The following is a 23,080-nucleotide window of genomic DNA, read 5'->3' as shown; positions in this document are numbered from 1 at the left end:
AGCAAATGATATGATATAAATGTCTGTCCAAATATTCTGCAATGTTCTGTTGTTAAAGCACCACTCAGTAAATCAGTGACATACAGCATAACAAGGTTGTGGATAAGTCCAGGATGAGACTTGAGATGTGATGATTTGATTATATACAGACACTGGGAACAATGGGAAATACCATTTAATTAAGAATAAGAAGAAATGGAGAGGGGCTCAGATCCACTGCAGGAAGCACCACACAGACCTGGCCAGTGTGATGAGCATCACTGAGAACCAGGAAGTAACGGAAGTAGCCACTGATAGGGAGGTGTGGATCGGCCTGTTCAGAGACTCCTGGAAGTGGTCAGACCGGAGTAACTCCTCATTCAGAAACTGGAGGAAATGCCAACCCAATAATAAGAATGGGAATGAGGACTGTGGTGTGGCAGTGGTTCAACACAAGGGGAGATGGGCTGATAGGAAGTGTAGTCAAACTCTTCCCTTCTTTTGCTATGGCAGTGAGTTACTCTTTCTTTTGACTCTACTCTCTCTCTTCCTCTTGTGTACTGTAGCCTAATGCAACCCAGATATTCATACTGAATACTACGGGTCGGTTTCCCAGAGATACTAGATTAAGACTAATCCGAGAGTACAGTAAAATAATCTCAGATGGATAGTCTAGGAGTAGGTTTCATCTATGTCAGGGTAGCTGGCTGATATTGCTTATATAAAACACTTTTTTAAACAAAATATTCTTTGAACAATAGGAATGTTTCTAAATCTAATACTGTAGCTAAGTATTTGGTGCTTTATCGGGTAACGTGAACTTGTCAGCTAAGGCTAAACCCTCTTTAGAGATGCATGTGTGGAGCAAATGTGTGCCCTAAATTAGCATGTTTGAAATTCTTTTAATTATTTAAATTGACGTTGAGAAGATTCAGGCATGATTTGATTCAAGTTATTTGCAAAAACAGGAACAATCTACTGCATGTCCCCAACAATCATGTCTTATGTTCCAGAGAGAAGTGCAACAATTACCACTGCAGGACCCTCGACTGTGCAAACCTCTACTGAACATCCATCAACTACCACTGCAGGAGCCTCGACTGTGCAAACCTCTACTGAACATCCATCAACTACCACTGCAGGACCCTCGACTGTGCAAACCTCTACTGAACATCCATCAACTACCACTGCAGGACCCTCGACTGTGCAAACCTCTACTGAAAATCCATCAACTACCACTGCAGGAGCCTCGACTGTGCAAACCTCTACTGAACATCCATCAACTACCACTGCAGGAGCCTCGACTGTGCAAACCTCTACTGAACATCCATCAACTACCACTGCAGGAGCCTCGACTGTGCAAACCTCTACTGAACATCCATCAACTACCACTGCAGGACCCTCGACTGTGCAAACCTCTACTGAACATTCAACTACTGAACACCAAACATCAGAGAACACCACACCTGGGAGCCATAGTAATGGTATATTTATGAGAGCCCTTTACTTTTTCAGTTTGTGCAAATGTAGCTTTGTTTGGCTCTGACATATACCTTGTTGTAATACGACCCACTTGTATCATTGAGAAGACCATGTAACAGTTTCCCAGGCCTGGTTAACACTAGTCCTGGACTAAATGGTTAGTAGGGAATATCTAAAACAGTGCTTTCTAGTCCAGTAGTAGGCTTAATCTGTGTTTGGTTAACTGCCCTATACATATTCTGTGATGCCCTGATTACAATATCCAGACCTCCTCCTCCCCCAGATAAACTAATCCTGGTTCATGAGAACAAGACCTGGAATGAAGCCCTGGACTACTGCAGAGAGAACCATAAGGACCTGGTCTCGGTCCACGGTGAAGACATCCAGCGCTGGGTCGTGGCCAGGGCCGAGACGGCCTCCACTCCTCACGTGTGGCTGGGCCTGCGCCACTCCTGCACCCTGGGCATCTGGTTCTGGGTCAGTGCACAGTCCTCCTGCTATGAGAACTGGGCAACGGGACCAGAGAGGAGAAGTGTGGGAGAACAGGGGCGATAGAGAAAGGAGGAAAGCATTGCTGGGTCAGTCTGCCTGAGACTGAGAAACTCAACTTCATCTGCAGCGACAGTGAGGGTGAGTTTGGGGAGATTATCTCTTGAGATGGATCTAATCTATGCCTTTTTTCTGTCAACCATCTCTCTCTTTGTCTTTTCTTTGGATGTGAATGTGTAACAGTATTATGGTGTTTAGAGATAAAGACAATATTTTCTCATTCATTTTCAGATTACTAGAATCTGGATCATGTTCCGGAGCAGCTGGACTCTGAGGCTTCAAATACACATATTTCTGATTAAGATAAGCATTGTTATTGTTTTTTATTTATGTATAACTTCATTGATATTAAAATGATACTACTTTTTGTTTTGCAACTTACAGCATTGTGAGTGACATGTTCATGATTCTATTAGATTTTAAGGTTTGGGTTTGGTAGTAAAAAATATAAATTCCTTCTTGTTTTTTGAAATACCTAAATACCTAACTTGTATTTTCATACCTATGTGACACCCTATTTTTAAATACTTTATTAGATTTGTATTAACAAGTAGCCTATTTTACTTTCTTTTTTTTTAAGAGGCAATCTGGAATTGGTACGTCAATTTTTTAACTTTTTAATTAGTTATATATCACTATTGATTCTTTTAGAAACTTCTCCTAAACAATGCAATTGTATACAAACACTATAAACTTCAAACCATTGTTAAAACTATAATTTTGATCTCAAGGATGGTCAGTCCTTGCCCCCACCCGTCAGATGGTGGGTGACTGCATTGTTGTTTGAATCTCAGATTGCCATTAGAATCATGTATTATTTTATTGATATTAGGATGATACTGCTTTTTGTTTTACAATTTAGAGTGTTGTCTGTGACATGTTAATAATTCCATTAGATGTCAAGGACTGGATTTAATAAATAATCTCTAAATACCTTATTGTTTGATTTATTTATTTTTTTCATCCCTTTTTGACATTGTCTTTTTAAAATGAAGGAAGAATTATTATTTTTTAATGTATTAATTTATTTACAGGAGAGAAACTTGTACAGGGGGGTAGTGGGGATGAAGAGGTCTTTAGGAGGGACAGTTAAGCCTGAAGAGATGGGTCTTCAATCTACGGCTGAAGACGGGTAGTGACTCTGCAGTCATGACAGCAGTGGTATGATATTAACAGTTTATCTTACAGTGCATCGTATCTCATTTCTTATCCTGAAAACATATGATATTATAATCATAAACGTTTACCTACTGAATTAGAATATTGTGTATTAATACATACAGCCGTTTCATTCGGTCAACATGAAAATCAGGGGATGATTAGGAAGTCATGATGGTATGTGATGGACCGGGTCCGGTTTGACACAACAAGCAGGGAGGAGCGTGCAAATATCGGGGTTTTATTTCCCAAACTTGAGGTGGAATGAAAGAGCCAGGAATAAAGCGCTACATCATACTTCCCTATTTCCATCTGTTTTGCTTGCAGGTGGAATGATCATTTGGAATGATCATTTGCATTCTGTGCAGGTAACGGGACACGCACGCACGCCCCCCGCTCACGTTTACTCCACGGTCACACCATCACGCACGTGCCTACACATCGACCGTCAAATCTCGTGATGATGTCGCGTCGGTGACTCTAACTCTGCAAGAACCAATCGCTGTATAGAATTTGGAAGAATGTCGATACATTTGAGAATGATGCGCTTACAGTTGGTTTATGGAATGCACTGACAGAACATGGTCCAATGACATTTTGCCGAAGAGGACAGTGGGCATTGCAGTCACTTAGGTTTGTGGAACCGGTCGGAAATGCAGGAACCGAACTACAACTCACACAAATCATTGCATGTTGTTTGAGGCGTGAGAGAGAGAGAGAGAGAGGAAGATGAGAATTCAGCTGCTGACTTTCTACGATTTGATAATGGTAAGAGACCACTTAAACTCACAATGTACGATTTTGCAAAACCGTGAATATCACCGTAATGATTGGTAACTGCGCAGTCATCAGTTTGATGCAGCTAGTGCTGGCATGACACAAGTATGGATTTAGCGGATAGAAACTAGCTAGATATGCGAGAGATAGCTAGCTAACATTAGCTAGTTGCAAGATACCTAGAGTTCGAGCTAGCTGTCTCTTGTCTTCCTCTCTAGCCAGCAGCAGTGATCAGCTAGCTGTCGCGTTCAGCTATATATAAATCGCTGTTACGCGTTCACTCTGTGTTGTAGAAATGACTGACACGCTACAGAATAGCTGACGATGTAGCTTGTATACTTGTAGCTAGCTACTGTAGCTAACTTAGTGCTTAGCTATCTACGTTTGCAAGTTAGCTAGCATATGTTGTGCGTTGGGACATGAAGTAGTTCGCTGTGTAGGATTCGGAGCTGATAAAGTTGTCCCTCTTGTGAAATCTATCTACCCCTTTTTGGGGTTCCTTTGACGGGAATCGGGTCGTGAAAAGACAGTGACGTACGAGCCAGCGGATTAGATGTGCTGTGTAATTTCATTGGCCAATTCTGCAATTTATTAACATATGAGCTGACGATACGCATGCCTTTCTGTTTACATCATGACTCTGTTCTTCGCTTCTTGTTAACTATTTCCCTCCAAACGTGTCTGTAACTTGTGATATGTATAAAAAACAACATCAACAGGGACGAGGGCGTTTATCCTTGTGCAGAATCAGTTTTCTCTGGGTGAGTGTAGGATTCCTAGAAGTTGTTGACTTTGCTATGTAGTGAGGGGATGTAGATTGTGATCGTTGTGGAACAGGTTTGCTGAACATCTGCTTGTCTGTAAGGTTGTCTTAGGCCAGGGGAGGCTGGTGGAGGTAGAAATGGGAGGATGGGCTCATTGTAATGCATGGTACGCAATCAGGAATGATATCAAACATCCGTTCTCAGATTTTGACCTCCACCAGCCTCCCCTTTCTTATGCCTTATGGCCTATGTTTCAGTTTGCCTACTCCCTGTATTGGACAGTCTGTATAGAGCACTTAAGGACACATAGGGGTTACTCTGGATTCTGAGTGTTGCTAATTGCAGACTCAGAGATGAAGCATCGCTCTGTGTCTCAGAGTATGGGCCAGTTATTCAGTCAGACCTGAGATACTCACTTCTGACAAAGTTTGTGGTCCTCTGTGGCTCAGTTGGTAGAGCATGGCGCTAACAATGCTTAGGTTGTGGGTTTGATACCCGCTGGGACCATGTATACTGAAATGTACGCACTCACTGCAATGTAAGTCGCTTTGGATAAAAGCGTCAGTTAAATGGCATATATAGATACTCTGTTGGTCATCAATGCATCACTGGTCTGTCTTCACATCACAATCTGTAGGCTACTTACTCCCTGTGTGTGTGTGTGTGTGTGTGTGTGTGTGTGTGTGTGTGTGTGTGTGTGTGTGTGTGTGTGTGTGTGTGTGTGTGTGTGTGTGTGTATGTGCGCGCACGCGCGTGTTGACAACCCATCTCTATGTGAATGTCCCTGACATTCATCATAATCTCTTCCACTGTTATCTCCCTCCCTCTCTCTCCCTCCCTCCCTCTCTCTCCCCCCAGGCTGTTGAGGTCCAGTCCTGTGTGTGTGTGCTGGGTTAGCAGCTGCAGTGTGACATCTGGCTACAACCCAACCCACAGTCCGGAGGAGCAGTAGCTGAACCCAGCTCCTCGACCTCCGCCCCCCCCCCCCCCTCCCCTCCCCTCCCCTCCCCCGCACAGCGTCTCTCTCTCTCTCCCAGCAGACCAGGATGGAGCCCTCATTTGGCCCCACCTTCTCAGCCGTGGCTCCAGGAGCTAAAGGTGAGTCACACACCTGGGCACCGCCCCCCCCTCCCACACACACACACACACATGACCATACAGTCTCACACACACCTGCCCTGCGTCCCAATGCCTCACCCTATCCCCTGAAGTGTGCCCTTGACTTGTCCACTAGCCCACATGGATATAAAAGCATAGGATTGGTGGAGGAGCCCCTGGTTCCACCAATCCTGTGCTTTTAAATCCATCTCGGGGCGTGCACTATGTACACTGAAGGGGAACGGCTGGAGAATTGAGATGCAGGGCTGGACATCTCTACCGCCACGTCCACACTCATTCAGGGCGCTGCCAATCAGGCCCAGGACACACACACACACACACACACACACACACACACACACACACACACACACACTACATAAACACTTCTGTACTTTGTCAGGGATGGTTGTTGGAATGTGAGTCTAAGACACCCACGCACGCACGCACACACGTACACATACAAATGCACTCACACACGCATGCACGCACACATACAAACGCACTCACACACACACATACAAACGCACACACACACACACACACACACACACAGAGCATGTCCCTGATATGTCTGTTTACGGTTCTACTCTACTGGGTGTGGGGTAAATCAAGGCTCTGTCTGCTCTTTGTTCCAGCGGAAGCTTCCAGCAACTACAAACAGCACCGTCGGACCCCCTCCTCCTCCAGTACCCTCACCTACTCACCCCGGGATGACGAGGATGGCATGGTACACACACACACACACACACACACACACACACACACACACACACAGACAACTCTATGATCTTCAATGTGGAAATTCTCAACGAATGTAATTTTGTTTCATAGTGTTGCAAAAATATGTGAGCGTGTCTCAAGTGCCCTAATCTGTATATCTTTAATGTGTGTGTGTGTGTGTCCTTCTCTCTCCAGCCCCCCATCACCCCGCGGCGTTCTGACTCGGCCATCTCTGTGCGTTCGCTCCACTCTGAGTCCAACATGTCCCTGCGCTCCACCTTCTCCCTGCACGAGGAGGAGGAGGACACGGTCAGTCTACACACACACACACACACACACACACACACACACACACACACACACACACACACACACACACACACACACACACACACACTAGGATCTCGCTTGGCTCAACCCACGGTCTACCCATGAGGCCGGCAAACTGTGTGTGTTGAATGGTTAAATACGTAAAAGTAAGGTGTGTGTGTGTGTGTGTGTGTGTGTGTGTGTGTGTGTGCGTGCGCGCGCGCGTGTGTAGGAACCCCAGGTGTTTGCGGAGCAGCCTTCAGTGAAGCTGTGTTGCCAGCTGTGCTGCAGCGTGTTCAAAGACCCTGTCATCACCACCTGTGGGGTGAGTCTCACCCCTCCGCCCCCACCCCTCATCTCTCACCCCTCCTTCCTCTCCTCCCCCCTCCACCTCTCCTTCCCCCTCCCCCCTCCTTTTCCAACCTCTCTCTTCACCCACTTCCATCATCTCTCCCTCTCCCTCGCCTCCCTTCCTTACCTCCCACTATGAGCCATGCTGTACAGTAGACTGTTGTTGGTGAGGGACGTGTCCAGCTCTCTCTAACCGTTGTGTCTCTCTCTAGCACACCTTCTGCAGACGATGTGCCTTGACCTCAGGTAAGGCTCTAGAAGGCCCCAATTAGCCTGTGTGAAACTGGTGAAAAGTCGGCCATCTTTACCGTAATACTTCTAATATGAGAAATACTCAAATGGGAGTTTTAAACAATCCGTGAAATGCAATGCCTTTTCAGACCGGTTACACGAACTCTGATTGAATAATAACAGTTTTCTTAAAACCATTGTTAAAATAAAGCTACAATAAAAATCATGCTGTACTCTGAGATGTAAGGTGTACATGCACTTCAACGTTGTGTGTGTGTGTGTGTGTGTGTGTGTGTGTGTGTGTGTGTGTGTGTGTGTGTGTGTGTGTGTGTGTGTGTGTGTGTGTGTGTGTGTGTGTGTGTGTCTCTCTCTCTCTCTCTGTGTGTGTGTCTCTGTGTGTGTGTGTGTGTGTGTGTGTGTGTCTCTGTGTGTGTCTCTCTGTGTGTGTGTGTGTGTAGATAAGTGCCCGGTGGACACGGCTAAGCTAACCGTGGTGGTGAACAACATTGCCGTAGAGGAGCAGATAGGAGAGTTGTTCATCCACTGTAAATATGGCTGCCAGATCACCACTGCTGCCTCCGCCAAGCCTGGGGCCTACGAGGTGGACCCCCTGGGCTGCCCCTTCACTATCAAACTCACCACACGCAAGTAAGAGCTGAAAACACACACACACACACACACACACACATCTGGCCGGCATGTACACACATACATACACACAAGTTAGGACACACACACACAAACACACACACACACACATCTGGCTGGCATGTACACACATGCATACACACAAGTTAGAGCTGACACACACACACATCTGGCTGGCATGTACACACATACACACAAGTTAGGGCTGACACGCACACACACACACACACACACACACACACACAGATAACTGTAGTTAATATCATATAGTTATTATAGTTATCATGTACAGGCACAGTCTCACGTCCACCCACACATTGAACAATGTTTTTAGGAAGTTTGTCAACATATACTGATACGGTAACATATCCTCCACAAGTATTGGAAAGAGGAAGCATTTTGTCTTCTTTTTTCTCTCTACTTTCTAAATGGTGAACCCAATCTGAAAAACCCCCTAAAAAACATAGAATTAAAGCTTAGAATCTCTACTTTAACCACCGCTAACCTAGGAATTGTTTGATTTCAAATCCAAACTGTTGGAGTATAGAGCTAATAGAAGACAAAATGCTTCCTGTTTCCAATACTTGTACTCCCTCCCCCCCCCAGGGAACATGAGGTGAGCTGTGACTACCGTCCAGTGCGCTGTCCCAACAACCCCTCCTGCCCCCCCCTGCTTACCATGAACCTGGAGGCCCACCTCAAAGAGTGTGAACACATCAAGTGTCCCCACTCCAAATACGGGTAAGACTCCTCACTCTGATCAGAACTAGTAGAGAATCAGACAGCTCTCTCTCTCTCAATGTCTCTCTCTCTCTCTCTCTCAATGTATTGCTGTCTCTCTCTCTCTCTCTCTCTCTCTCTCAATGTCTCTCTCTCTCTCTCAATGTATTGCTGTCTCTCTCTCTCTCTCTCTCTCTATGTCTTGCTGTCTCTCTCTCTCAATGTCTCGCTGTCTCTGTCTGTCTGTCTGTCTGTCTGTCTGTCTCTCTCTCTCTCTCTCTTTCAATGTCTTGCTGTCTCTCTCTCTGTCTGTCTGTGTGTCTCTCTCTCTCTCTCTGTCTGTCTGTCTCCCTCTCTTTCATACACACACTAACCCCCCCCCCCCCTCCTCCAGCTGTACGTTCATAGGGAACCAGGACACGTATGAGACCCATCTGGAGGTGTGTAAGTTTGAGGGTCTGAAGGAGTTCCTGCAGCAGACAGACGACCGCTTCCATGAGATGCAGCTGACGCTGGCCCAGAAGGACCAGGACATTGCCTTCCTGCGCTCCATGCTGGGGAAACTCTCTGAGAAACTAGACCAGCTGGAGAAGAACCTGGAGCTCAAGTTTGGTACGAGGAGAGACGGAGACAGAGAGACAGAGAGAGAGAGTGTGTGTGTAGATGGATGGGTGGATGAATGGGTGCTCCCTGCTTGAAAAACTGTGTGTGTGTGTGTGTGTGTGTGTCACTCACCTTTGTGTGTGTGTGTGTTCCAGATGTGCTAGATGAGAACCAGAGCAAGCTGAGTGAAGACCTGATGGAGTTCCGTAGAGACGCCTCCATGCTCAACGTAAGTGTGTGTATGTGTGTTCGCTTTTTTTTTTGTAAGTGATGCCAAACAAATGAAATGTATTTTAAAATAGCATTTTCCCTCCTCCATTCTTCATTCTCCCCTCCCCTCTCTTTCTCCCTTACCCCCTCCATCCCTCTGTCCTCCTCTCTCTCCTTCTCTCTGCAGGATGAGCTGTCCCACATCAATGCCAGACTCAACATGGGCATCCTGGGCTGTGAGTTTCTCCTCTTCTTCACCCCCTCTCCCTATTTTTACATTCATCCTCCCTTTCCTCATGGCTCTCACCCCCCCCCCCCCCTCTCTCTCTCTCTCTGCAGCGTACGACCCCCAGCAGATCTTTAAGTGTAAGGGGACGTTTGTGGGCCACCAAGGACCCGTCTGGTGTCTGTGTGTTTATTCTACTGGAGACCTGCTCTTCTCCGGCTCCTCAGACAAGACCATCAAGGTACAGCAACACACACACACACACACACACACACACACACACAAAGACATGCATGCGCGCACGCACGCACGCAGACACACACATACACACAGGCATGCAGATACAAACAGAAACACACACACACACACACATATGCAGACAAACACACATCCATACAGGCATGCGGACACAAACACATACATACATGTCTATACATATACACACATTCAGATACAGGGATACACACTCACACTCACTCTCATTGCTTCTCTCCGTTAGGTGTGGGACACCTGCACCACCTATAAGTGTCAGAAGACTCTGGAGGGACACGATGGCATCGTACTGGCGCTGTGTATCCAGGGGTACGTTCAGACACACACACACACACACACACACAGTTCTCTTGATTTCAGGGCCTTTGTGTGTATTCACTGACCCCACCCCCCCTTTCCCCCATAGGAACAGACTGTACAGCGGATCAGCTGACTGCACCATCATAGTAAGTGATTCAGATGGCTGCTCAAATCCACACTGAAATAACACTTAAGAGTCCTACAATACTGCTGCTTTAGCGTGTGTGTGTGTGTACGTGTGTGTGTGTACGTGTGTGTGTGTGTGCGTGTGTGTGTGTGTGTGCGTGTGTGCGTGTGTGTGTGTGTGTGTGTGTGTGCGCGTGCGTGCGCGCAGGTGTGGGACATCCAGACCTTACAGAAGGTGAACACCATCCGTGCCCATGACAACCCCGTGTGCACGCTCGTCTCCTCTCACAACATGCTCTTCAGCGGCTCCCTCAAGGCCATCAAGGTACGACTACACTACCCACAATGCCCCGCCACAGCACTACAACACCCACATCCCCGATCTGGAATGTGTTCCCCTGTCATGTCGGTGCAGAGGGAAGAACAAAGAAGAAGAGAGGAAGTGGTCTTGTATGATGTTTTGTCTTTGTAGATGATTGTGTGTGTTTGGAAATGAGATATTGAGGTATAATGCAGACATGGACTTAATGTACTTGTCAGAATCTAAGATTTCCTCGGTATGGTATTTCTGCTTATGAGAGAGAGAGAGAGAGAGAGAGAGAGAATAAATAAATACTGGCCACTGTGCTCCCTGAATCACCATGGTAACTAAGGAGAGGGGGAGGGAGGGAGGGAGGAAGGAAGGGATGGATGGATGGACGATCTCACCCTGCTAAGGGACTTTCCTTTATTTCCCAACTCTCTCTCTCTCTGTGTCAATGTTGCAACTCAATGACATCACCTGTGTGTGTGTGTGTGTGTGTGTGTGTGTGTGTGTGTGCGTGCGCTTGCAGGTGTGGGACATCGTGGGCACTGAGTTGAAGCTGAAGAAGGAGTTGACCGGTCTGAACCACTGGGTCCGTGCACTGGTGGCCTCACAGAACCACCTGTACAGCGGATCCTACCAGACCATCAAGGTGTGTGTGTGTGTGCATGTGTGCGTGCACACAGTCTCTGGAGATGTGGGTGTTTGATCGCAGTGAATAGTGAAGAGATCCATTTGCCCGGTAATTGGACAGTTTTCTAAATATAGAAACAAAGAACTCGGTGTCTTTGTCTTTGAGTTCTCTTCTGCTGTGTGTGTGAGAATGAGAGAGATGACAGCAGTATAAATGCCCTCGGTGGACTTACAGTGACTAATGAACACACCAGGGAGAGAGAGAGAGAGAGAGAGAGAAAGAAAAAAGAAAGAAAAAAGACGAGAGAAGAAGAAACAAATCCCAGGAGGAAGAGAGAGAGAGAGAGAGAGAGAGAGAGACCGGTATTGTTCATGAGAGACTCGTCTCTGGGACAGGATGAGGAGAACGAGAGAAGGGAGAGAGGCAGAGAGAAATAGGATGTGTGTCTTTATAACAGCCCCCCCCCGTACTGTGGCATGTTCTGTTGGAGCTCTCTGATTGGTGTAGCCGCAACTAGCCACAAGAACACCTCACTGTTACCATGGCGATGGAAGTTGATGACTTACAGCTGTGCGGTACCTTACTTTTTTTCCCCCACAACTGATAAGAGTGTGTGTGTCTGTGTGTGTGTGTGTGTGTGTGTGTGTCTGTCTGTGTGTCTGTCTGTCTGTCTGAGATTGTGTGGGCTCTTTCTCTTTGCCTGAAGTTCCAGCTATAGGGTACTAACTCTGTTTAACTCTACTGTGCGTGTGCGTGTGCGTGTGCGTGTGCGTGTGTCAGATCTGGGACATCCGTTCTCTGGAGTGTGTTCATGTCCTCCAGACCTCCGGGGGCAGTGTCTACTCCATCGCTGTCACCAACCACCACATTGTCTGCGGCACCTACGAGAACCTCATCCACGTAAGAGACACACACATCCAGACACACACATCCAGACACACACACACACACACACGTGATGATGATGGTGGTGACGATGCTGCTCTTCCTCCTCAGGTGTGGGACATCGAGTCTAAGGAGCAGGTGAGGACTCTGACTGGCCACGTAGGAACTGTGTATGCTCTGGCTGTCATCTCCACCCCCGACCAGACCAAAGTCTTCAGCGCCTCCTACGACCGCTCCCTCAGGGTGAGACTGTGTGTGTGTGTGTGTGTGTGTGTGTGTGTGTGTGTGTGTGTGTGTGTGTGTGTGTGTGTGTGTGTGTGTGTGTGTGTGTGTGTGTGTGTGTGTGTGTGTGTGTGTGTGTGTGTGTGTGTGTGTGTGTGTGTGTGAGAGAGAGTGTGAGTCCACTCTTTTGTTTGAAATGTCAACTGTGTGTGTGTGTGTGTGTGTTCTAGGTGTGGAGCATGGACAACATGATCTGTACCCAGACGTTGCTGAGACACCAGGGCAGTGTAACAGCTCTAGCCGTCAGCAGGGGGCGCCTCTTCTCTGGAGCAGTGGACAGCACCGTCAAGGTGGGCATGGCAACCTATGAAACTGTCTGTTGTCACACGATGCATCTGTCTGTCACTCATTGACTCGTCATCCGATGGGGTCCTAATCGCGAACATATATTTATAGTCAGGCATGTAGTGGACAGCCCTGTAATCCAGAGTGACTCAAAGCAGAGATGGGCTTGTACTTTCAACTGTCTCTCCTTCTCTCGTCTTCTCTCTCTCTCGCTCTCTCAGGTGTGGACGTGCTAGATGAAGAACGGTTAGCTGAGAGGTTGTGGTCGATGGGAGCTAGGAGTTATGGACCAACCTCTATGGACTGCACTCTCAGTGTCAAATGGACCTTATGAACTCTTACCATCTCACACACGCACACACACGCACACACACGATTTCTCACACACAATTGTACTCACTCACTCACACACACACACACACACACACACACACACTCTGATGTTTAACTGATAGTGACTCTTCAGCCACAGAATAACGTCATCTTTTGGGATCACGAGTCAACAGACTATTTTAGTAAAATGTAACTTTTTAATCTTGACCTACGACCCCTGACATGATGAGGGTCTCCACCTACGACCCCTGACACGATGAGGGTCTTGGGGTAACCTCTGTGACCTTTGCATTACGGGAGCCTGGAGCTGAAGGATTGGGAGCTTGCCTTATGCTCGTGCCACCTCATTGGACTACGCCAAGCCTTCTCTGATTGGACACCACGGCTTCCTCTCTGGCCTATCTGGAAGCAGAGCGTCATGGTCCTCTCTGTGCGAGGGACGGCTCGTACGGAACACGCCGTGATGACCTAACTGATGAAGACGATGATGATGATGCCTATGCCATGTTTAAACTTGACTTTATAGGAGCATTCTATGCCAATCACATTGCAGTTTTAGTCGTTTGAAGGGATGGAATCCTCACTCGATATCCGCCCCCGCCACGCCGACATTTGCGCGAGTCTTGCGTTGACGTCAACGGGAAATGCGAGCGACGGTTTGGAGTCACGCTCGCGCGGCCTGGAGTTAGCATCCGACCCATAATGCATGCCACGTCATCCATGGTTCCGTTGGCCACCCGGTCACTGTATGATACGATGCGGCTAGCTGCATGCAGTTTGCAGGCAGTTTGAGATCCGGTGCGGTGACCGCAATGTAATTGGTATGGGATGCTCCCAGACTAGAGGATTCACTCGGTAGGGTTTGTTTAAAGATAACTCTGTACTTTCACTTTGTACCCAGTGCCATGACAGAGGGGTGGGGTGGGATTGGGTGGGGCTGTGTTTCTGGACCGCTTCACAGTTGTGTGTCAATGTTTAGGAATGGACGGTGCCCAAACTGAACATGTGCCCCTTTTCACAAGTTAGCCACACAGGGGGGGAGGGACAGAGGAAGAGGGAGAGAGAGAGAGAGAGAGAGAGTGTGTGTGTGTGTGTGTGTGTGTGTGTGTGTGTGTGTGTGTGTGTGTGTGTGTGTGTGTGTGTGTGTGTGTGTGTGTGTGTGTGTGTGTGTGTGTGTGTGTGTGTGTGTGTGTGTGTGTGCGTGTGCGCGCGCGCGCGCGTGCGCGTGCGCGTGTGCGCGCATCGGTTCGGTTTAAAGTGCCATCAGTGCAGAGTAGAATTGTTCCTCCCTCTGTGTGGTCAACCTCTCTCTCTCTCTCTCTCTCTCTCTCTCTCTCTCTCTCTCTCTGACTGCTACTAACATTGACTGGTTGATGAGGTAGATAATCATGAATACTGATCATTCTAATGGATTCATACGCCGGGGGGGTGGGGGGGGGGGGGGCGGGGAAGCTGAACGATGTGTCTGATGCGATCATGGTTTAATTTTCTTGTATACTTGTATCATGTAAGCCTGATTTGAGCATTAAAGCCGTGTACACTTTGTCATCTTTCTGTCTCTGTTCCTGACTGTTGTCTGACTGTTGTCCTATGCTGTGGGCTTGAGTAAGAAGTCTTCGTTCTGTGCAGCACTTTGCCCACAGAAGTGAATTACATTGGAAAATTAAATTATGAATTCCCGCCAAAATATTATTACATTTACTTTTTTGGTCATTTAGCAGATGTTCTCATCCTGAGCTTCAAACAGAACAATAAATACATTTGTCTAAAATGAGTGACTGTACATCACAGACATCGCAAGTAAGATGTAGGTCAAGGATACGTACTAGTAGCAACCACAGGGCTGGATAATAAAGATGGTCTACAGTTTACCAGAGGAGGGGAATCCTACCCCGCTGTGGGTGGTGTAGATCCAGGCTTCGAGGGAAGCCAAACAGCAACATTTGTATTAAAAGTTGATTCTGTGGGAACACCTGATTCTACTAATAATCAAGTACAATCAATAATCAAGACTATGGTTAGTTGAATCAGGTTAGTTGTTAACGCTTGGGTGGAATACAAGCCTGCACCTACACACCGACCCTTGCAGGACAAGACTGGCTTCTCCCATTGGGATGTCTGAGGCTCTGCTGCCCTCTCCTGGGGGTCCACGGTAATGCTCATGTAATAACAGCAGATCAGTGCCGCAGTGTGTAAAAGTCTAGCCTGAGTGGGCTGTGGAGGTAGAAATCGGAGGATGTGCTCATCGTAATGCATGGATCCCCTGGTGTTTATAGGGCTGTGTTGAGCCGTGTGGGATTCAGTGGAGAGAGAAATCGAAGGGCGCGCTCATTGTAACACATGGAATAGAATGAGGAATGGTATCTGTTTGAGTTGGAGTGTGTTAGATACGTAGCTGAGGTCATTTGGAATCACACTTTCGTAATGAGGCAACCCTGCCAAACACATGTGAACTCAAGTGTCGGCCTCAGAACTTGAGGATGTCCTCTTGGCCTAATGGTAGACACTTGGGTCTTCCACGTACAGTAGTAGACCTGGGTTCGAACCCCGGCCTTCACAAATAGGTGAGTGTCTGTTATCTTATCAGTGGAGGAGTGTTGCATTAATGTTCACAGTGCTGAGACAGAAAGACAGACACAGAGACAGACAGACAGACAGACAGACACACACACACACACACACACACACAGGGAAATAGTAGTAATAAGGAAACTGCAACACTGCCTTTGTATAGAACATTTATTTATTCAGAGCAGATGGCCATAGATGCAGTCACTGCAAGCACACACCATCACACCATAAGTCCCATCACCATAACAACCGCGCACACCACTGTCCCATCACCATAACAACCACACACACCACTGTCCAATTGCCATAACACTTACAGGCTTCATACAGGCAACAGCAGAGCGGTATACAACACACAGCCTGCACACACACACACTCACACACACACACACACACACACACACACCCACACACACACACATGCTCTGACACACACTCACTGCGGGGCAGAGAAACCACTCGGGTCTCTTTTGATGTGCACAGGCGAAAATAAAACCAGCGTTGCTTTTTAAAACGAACAGTACTTTGCTCCACGACACATTGGACCGTCGTTTTTTCACCCCCCCCCCACCCGCCCTCCACCACCCCCCCGCCCTCCACCCCCCCCCCCCCCCCCCCCACCCACCCTCCACCACCCCCCCTCCACCCTTCAGAAGTAACCATGACGATACAAACGACCAAAATGAGAGAGGAGGAGAAACATTGCTATAAAAGAGAGAACGTTTTTACGGCGACAACCATCCAGCTATATACACACACCGCCACGGCGACCCTAAACACCCCCAGTACATTTCCTCTCAGAGCATTGGTCAGGAGGGAATAGAAACAGGAAGAGGAAGTCACTGATGAGAATTGTGACAGAAGTCATGTGACCAGAAGTTGAAAGAAGAAAGGTAGAGGCGGGGGGGGGGGGGGGGGGGGGGGTTATATCTGCGTTTTATATCTGCGTCATACACTCAGTCGGGGGGGTTGGGAGTAAAACTGCACCAGCGTGAAATTCACCACCGTCTGGCATCAACAACAACAGGTGAAACCCCCTGGTAAACTAAAGTAAACTTAACGAAACTAAAACCCTGTCAGAGACAACAACAACAACGGCAACGGCAACAACAACAACAACAACAGCGACAGTCTTTCTGCTGTTTAGTCAACATGCTGGTTAGGAAGCATGCACCACATCTCTAGTATAGTTCCCACCTGTCAGGGGGGGTTTTACACCTGTTGGATGACACAGAGGGGGGGGGGGGTTTACACGACAGGGCAGTTTTGATAATAGTCTCAATAAATTGAAAATGAGAAGCTTTTTCCATCATTCAGTTGTAAATTGAAATCACTTCCTGGTAGTGATGAAGTCACACCATCGGTTGTGACTGAGTGGAGGGGAGGGGGAGGGGGAAGGGGGGGGTTGTTTTTTTGGGTAAACAAGGACTTAAGATGGATGACATTGATACAGTTTATATACCCAGACTGTCCAGCATTTGTGCAGCTCTCTACAGACACACACAGACAAAGACCACCCCACTGACCCACCTAGTCCAAACGAAACCACAAAGCAAGGCACATAGATGTTGAAAAAAAAAGAACATTGCATAAAATACAAATAAACGTAACAACAGGAGTACTGAAGCCATGGCCACCTGTCCAACCTGAACACACAACGTGCAGGCCAAAAAAGCTTGTTGAAAAAAAACAAAAAAAAACAACCTAAGCATGATATTTTACAGTAATTCATTATTTTTAGACTATTAAAGAGTCAAGAACAATATGACATGACATGACAGTTCCAAGATCAGCTGCTCAGTCTGAACACAGGCTTTCAGGACGACACATCACATCATTATCATCATCATTAAATACTTCATTTTCTTTAGCAAATATCCATATATAATCTATATATGTTTAGAACTTAAATATCACAACTATTATTTTTGCTCTTAGTAAGTAAGGGGTAACTGCAGTGGGGCTCTGGTGAGTCCAATGTCGTCTAAATGGCGCGTAACTGTAATGTAACGTTGTACGGACGTTTGTGGTGGAGTTGAGAAGAATATTGGAACGTTAAGATAACGTTTGGCTGCCATGTTGAGTTCGGTGTCCCCTTTCCTCTTCATTCATATTCACCTCAGGAACGCGCCGGCATGGTAGCGCGTCGTATGGTAACCGCGGTGATAAGCGTGATGTTGGTGGAGATTGTCATGGCAACGTGGGGACTGGTTTTTGGGGAGTGTATGGAGAGAGAGAAAATCAGGGATGGTGAGGGAGAGAGAGAGAGGGAGGAGAGATGAGAGAAGAGTGAGTAAGAGAGAGAGAGAGAGAGAGAGAGAGAGAGAGGGAGGAGAGAGAGAGAGAGGGAGAGAGAGAGAGGGAGGAGAGAGAGAGAGGGAGAGAGAGGTGCAGTGATACAGTAAAGTTAAGTTAGTGTAATCCGTGTACCTACCCTACCCTCACCCTCACTCACCCCTGACCTACCCCTACCCTCACCCTCACTCACCCCTGACCTACCCTTACCCTCACCCTCACTCACCCCTGACCTACCCTTACCCTCACCCTCACTCACCCCAGACCTACCCCTACCCTCACCCTTACTCACCCCAGACCTACCCCTACCCTCACCCTCACTCACCCTTGACCTACCCATACCCTCACCCTCACTCACCCCTGACCTACCCCTACCCTCACCCCAGACTCCCCTTCTGACCTACCCTACCCTCACCCACTGGGCATACACTAGAATGGTATACTCCCTCCCTCCACACCCCCCCACCCCCCCCACACACACAACCCCCCACTTACCCCCTCTCTCCCTGCCCTGTGTGTGCAGCTGAGGTGAGCCGTCAGGTGAGGTGTGTGTGGGTCATTGTCATTGTGCTTCTCCAGGGGGGGTTATGGGGGGGAGGGTGGGGGTGGGGGTGGGGGGGTTGGGAGGGGTACATGGATGCGAGGTGGAATGTTATGGCTGCAGAAGGGAAAAGACTGGGAATCTGGCTCTGGAGGAAGGAGCGCTTTGTCACACACATTTCTGACATTCCGTCCTGACCCCTTCAAATCCACCCAGTCGGACCCTCCCCTTGGTCACACACACACACACACACACACACACACACACACACACACACACACACACACACACACACACACACACCCTAGAGTCCCGTTTTGGTCACAGAAAATTCCACCAAGTCAGAAAACATCACAACACCGGCACCGTTGGACAGCGAACCAAGACATCAAATAAAATATTTGTATATTCATATTATATATACATACATATATATATATATATATATATATGTGTATATATATATATATATATATATATATATATATATATATATATATATATATATTAATGTACTAATTAATGCATGACTCTCTGCAAGGAGACTTTTTCAGTAGATATAAACTCTCTTCATGCTTACAATGTACACATACCATACTATAATTCATTACATGATTTTGTTTTTCAATGTTTCTTTTGTTTGTTTGTTTGTTATGAAGAGTCCAGGTGGACTAGAGAGTTCTAGAAGACTCCGGTTCTCCTCTTGTAAGACTCCCTTTGTTCCCTGTTTCCATCCCATTTCTCCCTGTTGTGTCTCTCTCCATCCCTCTCTCCGTTTGTCTCTCTCTCCGTCCCTCTCTGTCTCTCTCTCTCTCTCTCTCTCTGTCCCCTGTAGAGTCTCTCTCTCTCTCTCTCTCTCTCTCTCTCTCTCTGACGGTCATGTCAGTCCAGCCCTGAGGTACTGCTTCATCAGAGGGCGATGGAGAGACGGAGAGGAGGATGAGGAGGAGAAGAGGAAAGTAAAGGGGCACTGGAGGAAGAGGAAGAGAAGGATTGGAGAAGAAGAGTATAGAGAGGGGGATGCTGGAGAGGAGGAGAGAGAGGGGGATGAAGGAGAGGAGGAAGAGGAGTAGAGGGAGGGGAGCATTGTGCCTGCGGGAGTCCTGAGGCGTTGTAGCCATGGTGACCTGTTGTCATGGTTACTCCAACATGGCGTCTAGCTGGTCGGCTAGGTCGTCAAACATGCTGCCGATGTCGTCAAGGATACTCACTGTGCTCTTCTCCTCCGCCAAGCAACTAGACACACACACACACACACACACACACACACACACACACACACACAGGAATACTTTATTAGAACACTTATATAATCAGTTAAGCTATCTGTCAACAAAGCTTTCAGGAGTGTGTTCATGCCTGTGTGTGTGTGTGTGTGTGTGTGTGCGTGAGCGTATGTATGTGTGTGAACGTATGTGTGTGTGAGCGTATGTATGTGTGTGAGCGTGTGTGTGTGTGAGCGTATGTGTGTGTGTGTGTGTGTGTGTGTGTCTCACTCTTCCTCCTCTCGTATCTTGTCTTCGACGGCCTGTAGTGCTGCGGCCAGCGACGCGCTCGTCTCCTCCAGCTTCTGATGCACTGACTCCACCCCTGTATCCGGCGTAGCCACGCCCACCGCTGCCGTACTCCCTCCTATTGGCCCGATGTCCACAGACACGCCCCCGATGGAGGAGCGGGGGGGTTTGACAGGCGCGGGAGACGGGGTGGGGGTGAGGGGGGTCAGGGGTGTGGTGGGGGTCTGGGGGGTGTGGGGGCTCTGGGCTAGAGGGCTGGGGGGCTTGGCTGGGTTGGAGGTGTTGGAGGGGATGGCTGAGGGGGGAGAGCTGGCTACCCTCCCCCCCACTGAGGGCTGCCTGGCTGGGGAGGGCGAGAGGGTGGGGGAGGGAGGGGTGGTGATGGACTGCAGCAGTTTGGTCGGTTTGGGAGCGGTGGGAGGCGGGGCCGGCTTGGGCGACACTGGAGGAGGGATCTTCTTCCCTTCAACTGGAGGGAGGGAGGGAGGGAGGGAGGGAGAAAGATAGATTAGGCAACAGACAGATCTATGTGAAAGGGATACACACACACACACACACACACACACACACACAGACATATACACACACACATACATACATACGCTCACACACATACATACGCTCACACACATACATATGCTCATGCACACACACACACACACACACACACACACACACACACACACACACAGGCAGGTGTGTACCTGGGCTTCCGGGGGTCCCTGGGCCCGGTAGGGGGACCCTCTTGGAGGAGGGGAGCGGGGGGGTGTGCGGCCCCCCTCTCTTCATCTGAGCCAGGACAGGCTTGGGGGAGACGGGGGGTTTAGGCTTCCTGACCACCACCCCCCCTCCCTCAGGCCCCCCCGGGCACCCCCCGAAATCAGCACTGTCCCTCCGGGGAGGGGGGGCTTGGCTCTGCCCGGGCTCCGATCCCCCCACATCCGAAATGGGCCGGCGTTTAACGGTGGCCGTGCCGTTCTGGTACGGAACGCCGGGCGCTGCGGCGGCGTCCGTCCCGGTAGCGGAATCCGGTAGGGGTCCGGTGATGTCGCCGAAGCCCTCTGGCTCCTTGTCCCGGCTCTTGGGTCGGCGCTTGACGGTGGACGACTCTGTCAGCGTGAAGCGGGACCCGTTGGGGTGGGGCTTGGAGCCGCGGGGGCGGCGCTTCAGAGTCGCCGTGGCGTCCACCCGGGAGAGCTCCTCCGGGGGGAGGGAGTAGACGCTGTCGCCATGGAGGCCGTCGTAAGCAGCCTCGCCCTGCAAACACGGACAAGCTTTGTTGAGGCGGCAAACGGAACGTCTGAACGCGCTCGACACTTTTCACCTCTTCCCCTCCCCTCTCTCCTCCCTCCTTACCTCTCCCTCCCCCCCTCCCCCTCTTCACCTCCCCCCCCTCCTCACCTCCCCCCTCCCCCTCTTCACCTCTCACCCCCCCCCCCCCTCCTCCCCTGTCTCCCCCTTCCTCCCCCCTCCTTACCTCCCCCTCTCCGTCTCCTCGTCCCAGTCTCCTGATGGTCAGACTGCCCTCCTCAGCGAAGGGCAGGTTCTCCGCTGAGCTCCCGGTGGAGCTGGGATGGGGGGAGGAGGGGGTGTGGGGGGAGGTGGGGGGCTGAGGGGAGGAGGGTGCGGGGCTGGGGGTGGGGGTGGGGTCAGGTTGGGGGGTGAGGATGGGCCGGTCTCTCCGAGCGGCGGCGACCAGCTCGGTAACGGGACCACTGATGGTCCTCCGACGATTCACCACCTCACCGTCCAGACCTATGGCCTCCCTCTGCCTACCCACCTGCACACAGAGAGAGGGTTAGACACACACACACACACACATATACATACATACACACACACACACACACACACACACACACACACACACACACACACACACACACACACACACACACACACACACACACACACACACACACATATACATACATACACACACACACACACACACACACACACACACACACACACACACACACACACACATATACATACATACACACACACACACACACACACACACACACACACACACACACACACACACACACATACATACATACACACACACACACACAGACACACACACACATATACATACATACACACACACACACACACACACACACGCACACATATACATACATACATACACACACACGCACACACACATATACACACACACACACACACACCGTTAGGTAGTTCCTCTGTACGGCCAAGGCCTTGGCTCCGCCCCCGATGGATGACATCTCCAACATGGCGGCAATGCTCCGCACGGTCCCCGCGCTGCCCGTATCCACGACGCCCGTCTCCACGGAGACGCCCAGGTCGCTGGCCCTCCGCTGGGGGTTGTAGGGGACGCCCAGCAGCCCCCCCTGGGTGTGTGTGTGCGCTTGCGTCTGCGCCAGGGTGGGGGTCTCCGTCAGGTTGGAGTTGGAGCTGGATATGGCCGAGCTGGAGCGTTTGGGCGGAGGAGGGGGCGGACCTTTCTTCTTGGGCCGCAGTGCGAAGGACTGGGAATGGCTGCGGTTGACGTTCTTGTCCTGGTTGCGGACGGAGTGGCTGCGACTCACGCGGTGTGTGACCGTGGCGTATTTCCCCCCTCCTCCTCCACCTCCTCCTCCTCCTCCTCCTCCTCCTCCTCCTCCTCCTCCCGGCCCCCCCGCTGCGTCCGGCCCCGGTACCCCCCTCTCCTCACACTCTCCGTCCGACGCAGCGAAGCGGTTGAGGCTGTGAGCCCGCTTCTTCTGGAGGGCTGAGTCTCCCCCGTCTTCCCCCTCAGCCTCTGGGGGCAGGCACAGGAGGGGGACTGACACCTGGGGCTGGGCCTGGGGCTGCGGCTGGGCCTGGGGCTGGGGCTGGGGCTGGGGCTGGGGCTGGGCCTGGGGCTGGGGCTGCGGCTG

The 23,080-nt window shown here is 49.5% G+C and overlaps 2 protein-coding genes across 2 annotated transcripts in view; one reads left to right on the top strand and one right to left on the bottom strand.

Annotated features, from left to right (window-relative positions):
- Positions 1–3,866: 3,866 nt before the first annotated feature.
- On the top strand, positions 3,867–14,193 carry traf7 (TNF receptor-associated factor 7). Its single transcript, XM_083677374.1, has 20 exons — positions 3,867–3,936; positions 5,568–5,807; positions 6,446–6,537; positions 6,726–6,839; positions 7,072–7,164; positions 7,403–7,436; positions 7,880–8,069; positions 8,676–8,810; positions 9,184–9,401; positions 9,548–9,621; positions 9,790–9,838; positions 9,942–10,069; positions 10,328–10,410; positions 10,508–10,547; positions 10,736–10,852; positions 11,361–11,483; positions 12,246–12,365; positions 12,462–12,593; positions 12,803–12,922; positions 13,139–14,193. Exons 2-20 carry the CDS (start codon positions 5,756–5,758, stop codon positions 13,151–13,153), a joined length of 1,929 nt encoding a protein of 642 aa, XP_083533500.1. The 5' UTR covers positions 3,867–3,936; positions 5,568–5,755; the 3' UTR covers positions 13,154–14,193.
- Positions 14,194–19,796: 5,603 nt separating this feature from the next.
- The window catches only part of caskin1 (CASK interacting protein 1), a gene marked incomplete at both ends in the record, with an annotated part of 49,089 nt that continues 45,805 nt past the window's right edge, over positions 19,797–23,080 (bottom strand). Inside the window, 5 exons of the mRNA XM_083676510.1 lie at positions 19,797–19,893; positions 20,154–20,640; positions 20,876–21,449; positions 21,649–21,951; positions 22,370–23,011. Coding sequence (XP_083532636.1) covers positions 19,797–19,893; positions 20,154–20,640; positions 20,876–21,449; positions 21,649–21,951; positions 22,370–23,011 — 2,103 coding nt within the window. The remainder of the gene's footprint in view (positions 19,894–20,153; positions 20,641–20,875; positions 21,450–21,648; positions 21,952–22,369; positions 23,012–23,080) is intronic.

The sequence above is a fragment of the Argentina silus genome (genome assembly GCF_951799395.1).
Source record: "Argentina silus genome assembly, chromosome: 9".
NCBI lineage: Eukaryota > Metazoa > Chordata > Actinopteri > Argentiniformes > Argentinidae > Argentina > Argentina silus.
The sequence above is the reverse complement of the archived record's forward strand: the minus strand, read 5'-3'. Positions and strand labels throughout refer to the sequence as shown.